We start from the raw sequence: 15938 nt of genomic DNA, 5'->3' as shown, positions 1-15938 counted from the left end.
TCAGTATTATGCTTTCATGTGAATCTAATTTTCTTTTAGCTGTGTTTAGGTGTAGTCACAATAGAAATACGATGTACACCGTTCCAATCTCTGTGCTGGTTACAGGATTTCCATACCCTGCTAACCAAGCTATTTTTTTTTCCCCATTAGCACTTAGCCAGATTTGCACAGGATTTATTTAGCAAAAAGTCTTATTTGTATGAACTGTGAGCAAATTCCTGCTGTTCTGTAAAAAACAAAAGACCAACCACACAACGGCAACAAAAAACCACACCTTTTTTTCCTTGCCTTTTTACCAAAGGCTTTTATATTTCTTTTGTTGCCATTAATCTGTTTGTAATATATGCTTTAAATGCACCATCTGCAATCACTTGCATCTAATATTTGCACATGTAGATCAGTAGGAGAAAATTGTATGCAAGAATGGTTTTATAGCCTTCTCTGCATTCATCAGAAACTTTTCAGAACCAAGAAATTAGAGCTGCTAAACACAGCACAGCTCCATCCCCAGCAGCTCTAACTGCAGACTCCTTTGTTGTTCAGTTTCAACAGATGGCTCCCTATAAGCACACGTTTGCATTGCTAGCAGCTGCAGCACGATCATGATTTGCAATTCTGTGCTTGTCAGTATGTTGGTTTTCTTGGAAATAAAATGTTTGCAACTGGATTTAGGGATAGCTATGTTCGTTTAAAGATGGTTCTCTTGGCTGTGTCTAGTGATTGTGTTTCTATCCCCTTAGCTAATTGAAAATGTGCAAGACGAAGAGCAGGCTAATGAACTTTTTTCTTCCCACGTATTTTAATTACCGAGCTGTATTCTGGTTAAAGAGCGTATGTGTGAGAGATTAACTCTTTACCTTAAAACCAAAGATATTGAGTGTCAAGAACTTGGTGGTTTGGTGGTGGACTTTGTACAGATCTTGCGGCGCAGATGGATCTTGCAGTGCATGGGAACGGCAGCATGCCCTGGGAAGTGCCGAGAATCCTCCTGGGTATATGAAAGGTCTAAGCTCTTCAGGAGCTGTTTGCAGCAGCCCCGGGGGAAGGCCAGGCTGAGGAACTGGTGGCCTTGTTCTGTCTGCTTCCTTGCGTTACTGCTGAGTGCTGGGAGTTCAGGTGACTTCTGCTGCTTGGATTCCCGGAAGCTTTTAAGCTGAGTGTGGGATGGTGAGCGGTGGCTGTAGCTGATACATGTGAGCGCCTAGTGTATTTGAACTCCTGCTAATGAGGATCAAGGGCAGCTGGTAAAAAAAGGAAGTTTATCTCTGTATTGCACTTACAGTTCTTAACATGACATTGTTTTCACTTGTTACAACCCTTGAAAATTTTCATAATTCTTCCTTGAAGTGCAGAGAGCTTCTACTGGTTAAATATCACGCTCTTTGGTGTGTCTTTAGCCTACTTAATTCTAATGTGTTCCAATGTGGTCTTCAGTCTTTTCATTTGTTAATTTATTTTTAATGATTGTATTTTTCTAATGGTTTATGGCCTTCAAGTATTTTTAAACTCTGAAATGAGTGGCATCTCCTCTGAACTTGACTTTTGGTTGTTCTTAAAATGTAGAGGATATGGGGTGTCTGCATGCGCCCATAAAGCAGTGGAGATGAGGTGTTGTATGACTGCTGGTTTCCTACTACTGAAGCAACAGCTCCCAGACCTTGTGCTGCCCGTGATGCTGCTTTAAACTTCATACCCCAGTTCTTCTCTCTCCTGGTCTTGTTTGCAGACCTTTGAAAAGATACATCTCAATTTTCCTGATTGATTGAGCTGAAATATTAGATATATTGCCAACCCTTTGATTTAGTTTAAAATAAAATATCTGTTGTCAGACACATGCAAGAAGCTGAAGAAATCCTTTTTTTTTTTTTTTTTTTTCTTCCATATACTGGTTGAATTGCATGGCTATGTAGCACACAGTAGTACTTGTTGGAATATTTTTGGTTATTTATTTTTAGTTACATTTCAAAGCTGTTGGCTTTATTTATGTATGTATGTATTTATTTTTTTAACCACACTGCTCTTGCAACTTTCCTAATATTCCTGATTTATGTTTCTTGGCTGTGGTCTCTTCTGTATTCCAAGAATAAAACTGATGAGAAGCATTTTGCTCATTAAAATTGAGGATGGGAGCAGCCTGCAAATACTCTACTGTGAAGACTATGCCCTTCCAATTTTTCTCCTAAGCACTGGGCTTAACCTGTCCTAAGTACATTTGAAAATGAGTAACTTCAGTTAACATCCATCTAGATTTTGCTTTTCATGTGTACCCTTAATTGCAATTAGAATGGTTTTCAGTGGCTGTTGGGGAGAAGACCTGTAGTTCATAGAATCATAGAATGGCCTGGGTTGAAAAGGACCACAATGATCATTGAGTTTCAACCCCCCCTGCTATGTGCAGAGTTGCCAGCCACTAGACCAGGCTGCCCAGAGCCACATCCAGCCTGGCCTAGCTCTTGGGAGCAGGCAAGAAATCTGTTTTTCCAGTGTTGCTGGAACTATTCCAGTTAAAGCAGTATTTAGGAACCAACAATTCTGTGTAATAACCAACACTGTCATTTGATTTAGGCTTGCCAGTAGTGCATTTTAAAGGTGTAAAGGTGTGTAGTCTTTGGTTAGTTCATGAAAGTAAGCAGCGCGCTAGCAGTACAAAAGCTATGTTAGTAATCTAACACATCTAAATTTATGTTAAAGTGACAACTGTTCTTAATACCAGAGGGTTGCTACTGGTGTTTATGTGTGTCTGCAAGCTATTTGATTTTGTGTGGGTGAGAAATCCTTACATCAGTTTAGTCCTACCTGTGTACTTCCTTTAGTTCAGAACCTATAAATCGAGTGCAGTGCTGTACAGTGAGCCTTTCATTGGTGAAACTGAGTCTTTGTGTTTCCTGGCATTGATTGGAGCTCTGGCTTTATTTACGTACTTCCCAATCACACGAACCTTAATCTGTGCATACTGGATTTTTACACTTGAGTTGCAGCTGATGTTCTCCCTCTGAAAAGATCAGCCCATCTTGTCTACTGCTAACACTGTGGTTTCGCATGGTTGCTATTTGACATTGTGACTTCTGGTTCTGTATTTCCTGTGATAAATCTGCCAGTGTTTTTTACAAATTAAAGAACTGCTTACCCAGAAAAGTGTGTCTGAATTGTAAGTAAGGCCTACTGAGTCCAACTGTATACATACGTATATAATTCAGGTGTGAGGTTGAAGGGCTTTTTGAATACATTTGGCCTTCATGCCCTCTCATCAGGCATAGCAGGAAAGACGAGCCATTGGCTTCTAAGGAAGGAGTTGGCTTATGGGCCTTAAAGATCAGTTCAGCCAGCTTGGCGAAGAGGTATGGTCATTATGCTCTTAGAAGAGCTTACTCATTTGAAAACAAAAGGAAAACAGTGTCCTCACTGGTCTTTTACAGCAAGGTAAGCTGTCCTTGTTTAAAACTGTCTTGGCACTGAGCCCTCGTACAAGCGCCAGGCCCCACAGAGCATCAGCACCCCACCCTCTGCCTTGAACGGCCAGTGAGATCACTGAACAAATAAATAGTTCCATAAGCATTGGAAGTAATGACTTCTTGTTTCATGTGGTCTGGTCTCTTGTGGTTGATCTGTCTTTGGCAAGCTCAGAGGGGTGTGCTCTGCCTGAAGTTTTCTCTGCAGTAACGTTGTTTGCAAGAGTTCTTGGGAACAAAATCCTTTTGGTGTCCAAAAAGATGTAAACTTGTGTTCTGCTTTGCCAGCTCCGCATTTACAAGATTTGTCAGAGTAAATTATATCCAAAAAGGCTTCCTTGTTGTATTTGGCCAACGGTGCTTACTCAAATCGGATTGTTAGAAGACACACAAACAGCATGATCTCTCAGGGCTGGGAAACCAGATAGAAGTGTTGCTGATTTTTTGTGTGGTTATCATTATGGCCAAATTCACTTCAGGGCTCTCCTTAAGCTACAGATGGTGCTACGGTACCACCTGAGTTTTTCTTTGGTAACCTCTGAAGTTTATCTGCAGAAATTAGCAAACTTGCCTGCCTTCTTTTTGAAGCTGTAATGTGAGAAGAATAATTTCACACGCTAAACGCATCCATGTCTTTGGGGAGAGCAAGGCTGTTCTGCGTGTTAGGATATTTATTTCTAGTTGCAGCTAAAGGCAAAGAAATGATTCAGTATCTGATTTTTCTTAATCTCACTGCTGTGTTGCTGGCTGGCACTATTCTGACATTCTTCCTGCAGACGCTCAGGCTCACTCTGCCAGAGCATGAGTAATGTTCCTTGTCTGCCTCAAAAGTAGCAAGGAAAATGCTGCTTGTATTTCAGGTGGAATTGTCATGGAAGTGATCAGGTGCAGATGCTAGTCATATTCTGTCTGACTTAGGCCAAGTATTCCTTTACCTCCATGCCTTTCCTCATAGTCAAGATGGCGTTGCTTGCACACCTGCTTCAGAAATAAAATATGTGAGGGGTTGGGGACAGCCTGCATTTTTTCCCCTCATTCCGAGCTAAAGGGATGCATGCTTTGCCAGCTGTGTGTTAAAGCAAACCATCTGCAGATGTGGCATCAGCAAGGATTGGTGGCGGTAAGAGGAGTGTGGGGATCCTGGTATCCTGGGAGAAGGAGAGGTCCTGCTGTCCTTTGAGCTGCAGCCCATCTCTGGCATTCAGTCCATCAGGGGCTTGTTCTGGCCTCCGGGTCCTCTCCTTTTCTTTCCTTCTCTCTGCTTACCCTGCGTAGGTAAACACCAGATGGCTAGAAAGGAGTAGCAAAAAGGTAAGTATCCTGTCCTGCTATTTGCATTTACATGTCCCTGAAGCCTCAATTGTCCAAAGTATTTTATTATTTGTGGTACTTTTTAAGGTTGTGAACAATTCAAATGATATGTTACTGGTGGGGCAGCGAGACAGTTCACAGACTGTCTTTGTTTCTAATGTATGAATTTGCTGTATAAATCTCCTAATATGTTAGTGTGGAACAGAAAATGTACTGACGTTCAGTTAGTTGTTGGTGTTGTCATCTGAGAGTAGTGTTGTTGTGGTACCTCACTTGATTGCTCAGTGGGGATGGAGCTGGTAGTGTTATTGTGCCTTACTGCCACTCTGCTGATGTAATCTCATGGTGGGACAGAGTAAGTTCTCCCCAGGAGGAGTTGAAAGACTATCTAACATTACTAGTCGTTTGTTGTCTTCGTCATGCTTTATTTTTATAGCAAACCCTTATAAGAGAGTGCATGTGTGCCCCATCCTGCTTGTTTTAATTCTGACCTCTTCTCCAGGGAGGAAACTGGCACTGGAAGTTTACATATGAATCTAGCCTGGAGTTTACATATGAAAACTGATGTGCGTGGTGGTTTCTTTTCTTTTGTTGGTTTGTTTTTGTTTGTTTATTTATGCCATATTAGCTTAGAGGCAGATCAGCTTCTGGCATGGGCTTATGTCAGAAGTCACTTGAAGGAAAGGCTGGGAGTTTTTGGACAGGAGAAGGGAAGACCAAAATCTCAATAATACAGAGTTTGATTGGATCATTCTGTAATAGAGCTGTGTGATACCAGGCAGGGGGTTTTGGAATATGCCTATTCCTTGCTGAAGGAGAAAACTGTACTCTGTAGTTTTATCATTGAATGATTCACAGCAATGCAGAATTTGGGGTATTTAAAAAGATAAGTCAGCATTTTAAAAAAAGATGAATTGGCTTGTGGTCCTTTACATAAGGCTACTCTACAGTGCTTGCTTAAGTGTTTCTGGGCAGACTTCATGGTGTTCTTCCAGTATTTATAGGGATCTTGTAAACAGGAAGGAGACAGACTTTTTATACAGTTAGATATCGATAGGACAAGAGAGAGTGGCTTTAAACTAAAAGAAGGGAGATTTAGATTAGGTGTTAGGAGGAAATTCTTTACGAAGAGGGTGGTGAGGTACTGGAAAAAACTGCCTGGAGAAGCTGTGGATGCCATATCACTAGAGGCACTCAAGGCCAAGCTCGATGGGACCCTGGGCAGCCTGAGCTGGTGGTTGGCAGCACTGCCCACAGCAGCGGGTTGGATCTGGCTGATCCTTAAGGTCACTTCCAACACGCACGACTCTGTGTTTCTGTTATTCTGTATAACGTAAATGGCAGTGGAAGGTCCCACTTGGAGCTGAAAAGCTCTTGTGCATGATTCCGTGCTGACTTTGCAAAGATACGTGCTTTGTTTTGAACTTGGTGATTCAGCATCCAGTTGTTGAGCTGACCATCTGACCTTCAGATTTGAAAAACTTTTCTACATTATCTTAGTTTCATGTTTGCATAACTTCTGAGTTCTTTTAAAGTATTATCCTCATCTTTCCTAAGGGCCCAAATCATTGAGGCTAATTAAAAAGTTCCTGTGAAGAGCCTGTTATTTTCTTGCTACAAAAAAAAAAAAAAAAAAAAAAAAAAAAAAAAAAAAAAAAAAAAAAACCTTTGGGATTACTTTGTGTTAAAAATCAGTGGAAAATACATCAAATATGTCCAGGTCTCATGAACTGGATGTTGGTTTTGTGAATGGTAGAGATTGTTTTCAGAAAACTGGAGGTTATCTGCATGGTATGCGCAATTTAGAGGCATGGAGGGTGGAAGGGAAGTCCTCTGCTGTTATTTCTGCCACTAAGTAGACTGACTTTCCTGTATTGTATTTGAATTGTTGAACTTCGGTTTGTTTAATATACTTCTTGATGTAGAGTTGCCACAAGTTTTTTGAGGAGCAAATAAATTGTAGTTAAGATTTTCTTTACTTTGTATTCTCCTAGTGACATTATCCTGTAGTGACTGTATCCTCTTTACTGCATGTTGCCTACCCTTTTCTTGGTTGGAATGTTGCCGGAATGAGGCTGAAAAGAGGTGGGCAAAATTTACGTGACTGTCACAGGAAAACGTGGAAGATTTGTGCTGGTTCACAGAATGCTTGGGATGTATTGATGGATTAGCTTTGTAAACAGATATTGCAAGTAAAAAATGCAGTATCTTTAGCATCTTGGTTTAACTCGATCTTTTCAGGAAAGAGTGCAAATCAGAAGATGCTACTTGCAAGATCTCTGAATCTGAACCTGAGGAGTTATCAGATGAAGCAAGTGCTGACACCTTCTATGGAACTTCTCCTCCTAGTACACCCCGCCAGATGAAGCGTATGTCAACAAAGCATCAGAAAAACAACGTCGGGAGACCTGCTAGCCGCTCTACTTTGAAAGGTAGGTGTTGTTTTTTTTCCTCCATTTTTGGCTATAAAATATCATAGTAGCAGCCCTTTGTTTCCTAAAAAAGGAAACATACAGAATATGGAGTGGGACTCTGAAGTGCAAAATGAAAGGACAGTGATTCAAGTTTTTTAAGCTAATAAATGCATTTCAGAGATTCCCATAAGATGCAACCATGTCTTTTACCTGTTTCTTTGACTCGAATGTTATAAAATGTCAGTTCAATGATGCTTTCCTATTTTCTGAAGTGTTAAACGTAGACTATTTAAAGAACAGGATGTCTTTCTCCCTTTTTAGTGCATTGGAAATGTATGAAACTTATGCAACAGAATGCTTAAACTGAAACCTCCGTCCATCCCATCCCTACTTCCTGAAGTTCTCCTTTCCTATAAAATTAAGGGCTATCCAAAGTGCTGAAAACTGGAGAAATATTGGAGCCTACAAAGGGAAACTTTTTCTTAGTTTATCTCAAACAATTAAGTCATTTTTCAGTCAAAAGAAGAGGCTTAGATTTCAATTTATTTTTTTAGGATCTCAGTGCATTTTGATGAAAAAAATTATTTAGGATGAGTTCTTTTTCACAGAGCAGGAATCTCTGAAAGCTTTCTGGTTAATTGAATGCATGGTAAGGAGTCCAGCAGTCTTTACATTAGTCCTCTATAAGAGGAGACTTGGTCTTTCTTATAGATGGTGGATACTAGAAAGCTCTGTGTCTCATTAAATCCCAAGACTACTAATTGAAAATGGAAAATCAAACCAGGTGAAAGATACTTGTCTTCTGGTACTCCTAAGCAAACATAAACATCAGGTGGTATTTTACACCTCCACCCTTTCCTTTGAGGACACTTTGAAGCACTGAATCAGGATAACTCAAACACTATAGAAGCAGGAGATACCAGACTTACTTGAACACCCACAAACAGAAAGTGGTAAACACCACTTGGATAACACCGAGTCAGAAGTTTTTTTGTCAGAAGTTGTAATTATTGTCCTGGCAAAGATCTTTGGAAATGCCTAACAAATGTGAAAGTTTAGACTCCTTAAAATTCTGGAAGTGTCCCTGCTTGTAATTATTTTCTTCATGTTCTGTGAACACAGGAAAAAAGTAGCATCTGTGATGTAATGGATGAGGATTTCATAGGAAAGTCTTGAAAAATACCTGCAGGTGAACTTTCAGTCTGAACTGATAATTTTCAGAGTAATTTTAGTGGATACATTGTTCTCCTCTGTAACTGCAGCATTTACATGCAGCTTATAGGATGGTGGCCAGTTCTAAAAAATGTCTTTATTAAGTTTTCTATGTAATGATCCACCCTATGAAGATTTTCTTTGTTTAACTTAGGAGGAAGATACCGTTGTCATAGATGAAATCAACACTGGATTGAGTATTATCTATTTCTTATAAATGATCTTATACTCACTGTACGTATTTATTAAACTCATGTTTTCAAGGTCACTGGAGGTGAACCGGAGTGCTTTCTTGGATGAAGCTAAGAAGGGCCTCTGTGTTGGGGCACAAGGCTCTTAATGGGCAGTGGTGCTTGAAATATAAGGAAACTTAAGTAGGTGCTGCTCTTTATTAGGAGAAAGCTTGGAAACAGAGGAGCTGATAGTAAAATCTGATAAGTAAGTGTGAGATCTTATGTATCTGTTCTTCTCCAAGACTTATTGTCTAGGTAATGAGACTGCCAAATTCCAGGCATTACAGGTATTGTAGATTATGCATTTTCAGTCTTCTATTTCTCAGGTGCTTCACAAGTTGTAATATTATAGAGTTCTCTTTAAATCTGAGTTGGGCACATCCAGAGAGTCAGCAATTGTGTATATAAAAAAAATTCTACAACCACATTAGACAAACTTAGCCTTCAAGAAACTGTGTATCTGGGCAAATATTATTTATCTTTAGGTATGAAAATCCAGCAAGTGGGAATTGAATCTTGAATAAAGACATTGGAATGTTAACACTTTAAATCATGGGTTTTCTTCACCTCCTTTCTGTTTCTGTAGGGGAAAAAAACAAAGTCAGTTTGACTCCTAACCACATGAGATCCCTATGCTTTAATGTAAGAATGGGATTCTCTGTTCTTTTGCAACTTTATATCTGTATCTTTTAAATGGTTTTCTGTCCTCCAGTAAGTTGAAAATGACTCACTGCATAGAAACAGCAAAACGGATAGGATGTATATACTATAAAGTACCAAGGTTTATAGAATCCAAAAAATAAGGAGGAGTTTTTAGGGCAAACTAAGGCTTAGAACAACATGTATTTCAGAATTCTGTGCACTTGTTTAAGGAGGGGGAAAAAAAAAAAGATAAAGCATATAGTTAGTGGAGAGGTTACTTTCTTTCCAGGAAAATAAATGAAATTGAGGTTTTTGTTATTTATCTAAGTAGAGTTACCTTGATTGGAAGGTACTTCGGTGATTTCTCTTAATGGGAGACTGAAAGCAGTGGTAAAGTGTCTCACTGAACTACCATCCTCTAATGCTTCAGAATAAGTGTCACGTTGAAGAACAACATAATTTGGAAGAAAGCAAACCCCCATGCATTCCAAACTTGTCCTCAGATATCAGAAGGGCTGGGAGTGGCTGAGCTTAGATTCTGAGTAACGCCTAATCCGGCACGGTAAGGCTGGGGATGTTCAGTATATGAGGGCACTACCCAGTTAGTCTAGCGGCATTCAAATGGGCTCCCACAGCCACTCTTAAAAGAGTTTGGGCCACACCCAGACTAAGAACGCTCACGGCTAGATTAGTGAATAGTGCAGTTTATTAAAGAAATACCACGATTACGGATTCAGAAATAGCATGCTGCCCAATTCGTCTAGCGACGTCTGTATGGGCTCCCATGACCACTCTTTAAGAGTTTGGGCTGTGCCCAGGCTAAGAGTGCTCACGGCTAGATTAATGAATAGTGCAGTTTATTAAAGCAACAGATTACTGGTTCTTTTGAATTGCTGGTGATAAATACACTGCAAAGCATATGAGGTTAACCAAGAACATGAATAATACATCTGAGTACAAATGCATTAAGTTATAAACAACTCAGAGATTTCTAAGTTTCCTTGGGAAGCACTCAGTATAACTGAGTGTGTGAGTTTATCCAGTAGGCATCCCTATGGGGGAAAGAGAGACTCGGCCTGTTTACTGATCCCAGAAATCAGAGATGCTCCTTGTCTGACATCGAATAATATCTTCCCTGACATCCCCCCTCTTTTAAGCCATTTTTGTACTATTTCTTATTTTTCAGGTGGAACTTGAGTGACTTTATCTTATATACCTTTGTTTATGGCTGGTGTGTAATTATCTCACCCCACTTTTAAAGAAATAGGCTAAAAAATAAAGAGCACAGGCTCAGTGAGAAGAGGTCACTCCTTGAAGACAGGTAGAAATGTGTTCTGGTATTGCAGTGAGCATATAATGAGCATAGTTCACCCAAAGGATGGCACTTTGTCAAGAGATGGCAGACTGTTGGCCCAACGGAGCAAATATGCATCTTATCATTTCTGTAGTACCGTCAAGTTCATGTCTGTCACAGAACCTGGCCATGGCATCTTCAGTCTGCTCCACCGTCCATGCCATTCCTTTTAAAGTCAGCTCATTGAGCTCCCTGATATTGCTAACACCTAGGGAACTTCTGTGGAATGGATACCATCCATACCAGTTGCACTCTGCTTTTGTATCCTGGCAAACGGTGCTGTGCCTTAATTTCCAAGTCACTTATAGCAATTATCTCACAGTAAGAAAGCAAATTACATGCTGAAAATAGTCACAGATATTCAACCATAGTCACAGATCAAGGGTAGGGCAGATGTTTGTGTTCTAGCTTGAAATGAATTGGAGAATTCATGAAATTGAGATATGCAAAAAGTCTGTCTCACGTGGTACAAGTGATGGGAAATTATGTGAAAACTGTGGTGGTACAGAACTACAGAGCAGAAGTTGTCTGTGAAAGGAGAAACAAGAATTACTAAAGTTATGAGAATTATAAGTAAGAGTATTTTAAGTTGAGATTATGTAAATGCGTAACATTTTGAGGGAATGATGCAGTTTCACATCTTTGAATGGCCTCATTTTGTGCTTGATAGTACATGAGACACTGGAACCATGGTAGTGTATACTCATTGGCAGAAGCTGAATGCTATAATCAGAAGCTAAATAGAGGAACAAGGATCTGTCACTTTGGATGGGCAATAATTGCTTTTGGATGCTGTTTACTCTTGTATCTTTTGTTTTTTTTCTGACGCAGATCCTGTTCCTGTGCACACATGAACTTCTAGTCATCAGCTGTTCTAGATGAATAGGGTCCCAAACACAATTTCTTTGTCTTTTCTTTACAGCTACACCACAGTCTGCATTGATTCAGCTGAACCCATACGTTTATTCTGTAGGGAAGCTGTTAGTTCTTATCTCCCTTTGTTCTGGAAGGACTTCTCAACATCAGCTTCTAACTGCAGGGAGCCTGTGCAGGCTCAGGGGAAGAGGCAGAAGCTGACTGCAGCCACCTACGTGATTTCTGTTACGACTGTGATTCATACAATGGGAATGTACTCAGTACTCAAAGGAATTTTGGCTGTGTGTCATTTTTTTAATTCAAGTTGCTGCTTATTTATATACTGTGATGTGTTCCTGGATGCAGCTTATATTGTCTCTCTTAATGAAGGGTATAAAAATTAGTGCTGTATGTTAAATAGCATTCCACATAAGGTGTTAGCAAGAGTGTGCACATTAGTGTTCCTGCAAGAGGAACAGTATACTAAGAAGTATCCTTACTACTTCGTTGCATTTCAGACTGACTTAAAGAAGAGGAGGATTCCTATTTTCATCGTTTGATCAGCTGATTATTTTTTTTATTTTCATTTTTTGAGTGAAGTCTTTAAGATTCCAGACTCTAATGTGCCCCTCCATTCCCCCCAGGTTAGTTGTCATGTAGTCATAAAGCCTCCCTGCCTCATCCAGCGTTAGAAGTAATGGCAGCTGAAAAACTTAAGTTAGTATAACTTAACTTGCTGTACAAGTTAAGTCGTACCTGTGATATAGAACTAAAATTTCTAGTAGAAACTCACTCAGTTGTACCACTGACTTTAACATTTATTGCACAATTGTCAGATATATTCAAGTCATTAGCATTTGTTTATGCGAAAACATTAGAGTATTTTGAAACCATTTGTGGTTTATTGTGCGAGGGCTTTGTTAGGATTGATGAATATTCAAGTATTAAAGCATTTTAGATGTCTCCTAGTCACATTAACTTATTTTTCTTTTTGTGTTCTGTTGGGATGGGAAACTGAAGATGAATATAAAAGGAGAATAACATGTTAAAAATATAAAATTAAGTGATTTAGAAGCTGTGGTAACTAAAATGTAAGTTCAGTAAGTGATTTAATTTATTTTACCTGGTTACCAACATTTTTAATATCAAAGTGCTGTTAAGTCAATCTGTTTCTAATCTGCTTCTGAGTTTGAGAGGTTTGGTTGTGGTGTGTTTCATCTCTGCTAATTGCCTTCATCATCCTCCTTTCCTGCAAATGCAGAGCATGTGTTCTTGCTGCTTTGTTGTAGCTTTTTGTGCTATTGTCTCCTTGTAGCAGCACCAGTTGTGATGTGGAATGCAAGCTAATATGCTTAGCAGTGCTCTCAGTCTTGGACTGGTGCTGGCTAGTATCAGTAGTTAGCAACCAGCAAGAATTTGATGCTGCTGTCCAACACACAGAGTGTTTGAGTAGATAAATGTAGAATCAATGGCAGCAAATTTCATAGCTGACAGCTTTCCATTTCCAGGAGCATAACTGTGCTTGCATTCTTTGTGTGTTGTCAGCTGTTGTACTTGGTAGCTATTGAGAGAAAGACACACAAATGCCTGAAATGAGAGTACTGTAAAAGTTATTACTAAACTTGGTATTTGCAGAGAGAAGTTCCTGTGCTAAAAATCTTGAATTATGTTTGATTCTGGATTTATGATGACATATACTTAATACTGTAAAGTTTCTCAGTTCCAGCATGTATTATAAAACAGATAAAAGTGTTCAAAGTGCATGCAGAGTACAGTTCAATGCTTTAAAAGTGCTTTACTGATCACTTCTGTATTTGCCCTCGTAGACCTGTTATAACATTCCAAATTCCAAATTTATAAACAAATCAGATGGTATCTAAATGAAATACCAATAGCCTTGTAGACTGTTATGCTTCTTCTAAGTATTTTGCATATAGAAATAAATTATCCCCAGAGTTATTCTTGCTTTAGCCTTTGTGTGGTTAATCTGATATGCTACCTGCTCCCCACTCCCTGTCAATAGGGTTATTTAATAGAAATGTCTGTTTTGAAAGTAGAGTTCCACATTACTTTTATTGCAATTCTCAGTACAATTTCTGAGTCCATGTACTTAGGCCTGAAACTGAGCAGCAACTTTCAATGAGTATTTGTTTGAAAAGCGCGATTTAGTTCGCGTTCTCGAGAAAAGTACTTGGCTGGAATTAAAAGTATGATTAAGTTTTCTAGAAAGGCAATAATTTGACATAACCTTGAAATTCTTTTCTCCTTCTCCTTCTCCCTACTTTTTCTATGCCAAACTTTCAGTTTTTATTGCGATACAGTTGGTGGTTTTAAAGTACAGGTAACAGCCCTGTTGACTCTTCTGCTCTCCAATTATTTTTCTTATTTAGTCTTTCAGTGAGAACCAGGATCTTCATTCTGTCCTCTTCTGCGGCTTTGTGTTTTTCCTTTCTTTCTTATATCCTTCAGAAGATATTTTCTTCTTTTTCAGAATGAAGTGCTATTATACACATTGTGGCCTACCACAATCCTGTGGGGGTATGGTACATCTCTGGCAACAATTAAATTACTTTTTTTCTAGATATGAGGAATGGAAGGAAACAATGTGGCAAGTCACACCATTATTAACTTGCTTATAGCTCATTAACAGCTGAAAATGTGGTTTGTAATGACTATTTAAGATTGTAAGATTAAGGTTTGGCAATATTCCTTATCAAGATACCTTTCTGAGCTAATCCTTCGAAGGAAAAGATTTAGTGAAATGCTGTTTCCAAGCAATAGGTTAGTTGTTATATATATAAACTCTTGTGAGTGTGTGATTAAAATACAGATAAAAGAAGCCATTCATGTGTACCATAGGAGTTTGGCAGACTTAAGCAAGCTTGGATCTTCAAGCAGAAACTTTCCAGAAATTTGAACATCATCTCTGCAACATTCTCTGTTTTGTTCATGTCCTGGACTAGAAGACTGAGAAACATTTTTGTGCTCCTAACTGTTGGGTGTAGGGGATTTAGAGAACGAAGCTGTCAACCTGTAGGAGGCATGCGAGCCAGAACTGTGAGAAGTGAAAGTATATGCAAAGATCCTGCAGAACGGGATGAAAAGTTAATTGCCAGCGAAAGGGGTTTGAATAGTTTGAGGTGTGGCAGGAACAGATGGGTAGATAGACCAGGAGTTGATTGGGGATTAGGAAGATGGAGAATAGAAGCTGGAGGGGAAGATAACTGAAGAGAAGATCAGATAAAGAGTAATCTATTGTGTTTTTAATGCTCTATTTTTACTAATCCCTTGTTTTTGCTAATAAGTTGCCTGATGGGGTTACTGCAATAGCTTAGAGATAAGGAAAGAAGAGTGAAATAGATGTGAAATAGAAAAACTCTGTAATGATTTATTTTCAAATTTATTTGAAGATTCTTTCTTTTATTTTAGACCTCAGAAGGCGTTAGTATGCCAAAAACTTGTCTGAGTTTCCAAATTACCTATTGGACTGATAAAAGTTAGTGTCTTAAGCAGTAAACCTTATCTTGAGTGTGATCCTTTGGCAGAATGCCTGATTTATTTAGGGTTTTTCCTTTAACCTAGGAAGCTCTGATGAAATGTGGATTTAGTTGGTAATTCTCTGTAAGTCTCCAAAGAGATATGTTAACAAATGTCGGAATTTGTTCTGGGTGTGTTTTCCTGCACTTGATTGAAGGGTCGTTCTGTATCACCTGATGAGAACTCCTTCTCCAACAAGAACACCCGGCAGCATGAACTTCCAGATGTGCTTTGCTTGGAAACTGAGAGGGCATACTTTTCAGGGGGTCCCAGAACACTTGAAAAAGAGGAGGAGAACACACATTTCATGGGAGTGTCTGTGTACTTGTTTGTCTTACCTTGCCAAGCCTTCAGTGTTAGAGGTGAACTTGAAAGCTTTTTCAGCAAGGATTGCTTTCTGGTTTTTAAACTCAGATTGCAGACTAAATTAGAAAGATTAAATAATGCTTAAAACAGAATTCTAAATTTCACGTAGCTAGAGGCAATTTTTTTTTCCACCACCTGTCTTGTAGTCCAGCTGCTGAAGGCTGGAGGCTCATGCTGCTAGTCATCAGCTGTGTGGGATGCTTTTCTTCCAGTGGATCTCATTTAGAGAAACAATGATCCATACTTGTACTTTTAATTTTGGAAACATTCTTTTCTTCTTGATCGTACTCAGTTCTCTGTAGATGACATAATCAGGATGATGAAAATTCTCTTGAGGTCCTTTCTACATAAGAGGTAAAATAAGAGGAGGAAAAAAATCCTTTGGTATTACTATTGATTCTGTTTTACTAATGGTAATTAACAAGACTTCATTTTACTTCTGTCCCTGCCTTTTTTGTTTTACTGGTATTAGGAAATGTTATATGCACGCCCAAGAAATATGATTGGAAGCTGATTGAATGATGCATTTTCTTGTTGGTTTAGTCAGATTCTTTCTCTTTTTTCT

At 39.0% G+C, this 15938-nt stretch overlaps 1 protein-coding gene across 15 annotated transcripts in view; it reads left to right on the top strand.

Annotated features, from left to right (window-relative positions):
• The window catches only part of MAP3K4 (mitogen-activated protein kinase kinase kinase 4), an 89557-nt gene that overhangs the window by 28659 nt on the left and 44960 nt on the right, over window positions 1-15938 (top strand). For 13 of the 15 annotated variants that reach the window (XR_005858704.2, XM_046939188.1, XM_015284321.4 and 10 more), the window contains one exon: window positions 7002-7192. Coding sequence is in view for 13 of the 15 variants with exons in the window: in XM_015284321.4 (XP_015139807.1) it covers window positions 7002-7192 (191 nt within the window). In the remaining 2 variants the exon portion in view is untranslated. Of the gene's footprint in view, window positions 1-2162; window positions 4761-7001; window positions 7193-11988; window positions 12115-15938 lie in introns of those variants that run through there. The other 2 variants (XM_046939191.1, XM_040698148.2) reach the window with 2 other exon arrangements.

The sequence above is a fragment of the Gallus gallus genome, chromosome 3, assembly GCF_016699485.2.
Source record: "Gallus gallus isolate bGalGal1 chromosome 3, bGalGal1.mat.broiler.GRCg7b, whole genome shotgun sequence".
NCBI classification, from domain to species: domain Eukaryota; kingdom Metazoa; phylum Chordata; class Aves; order Galliformes; family Phasianidae; genus Gallus; species Gallus gallus.
This window is presented reverse-complemented; position numbering and strand designations above follow the sequence as displayed.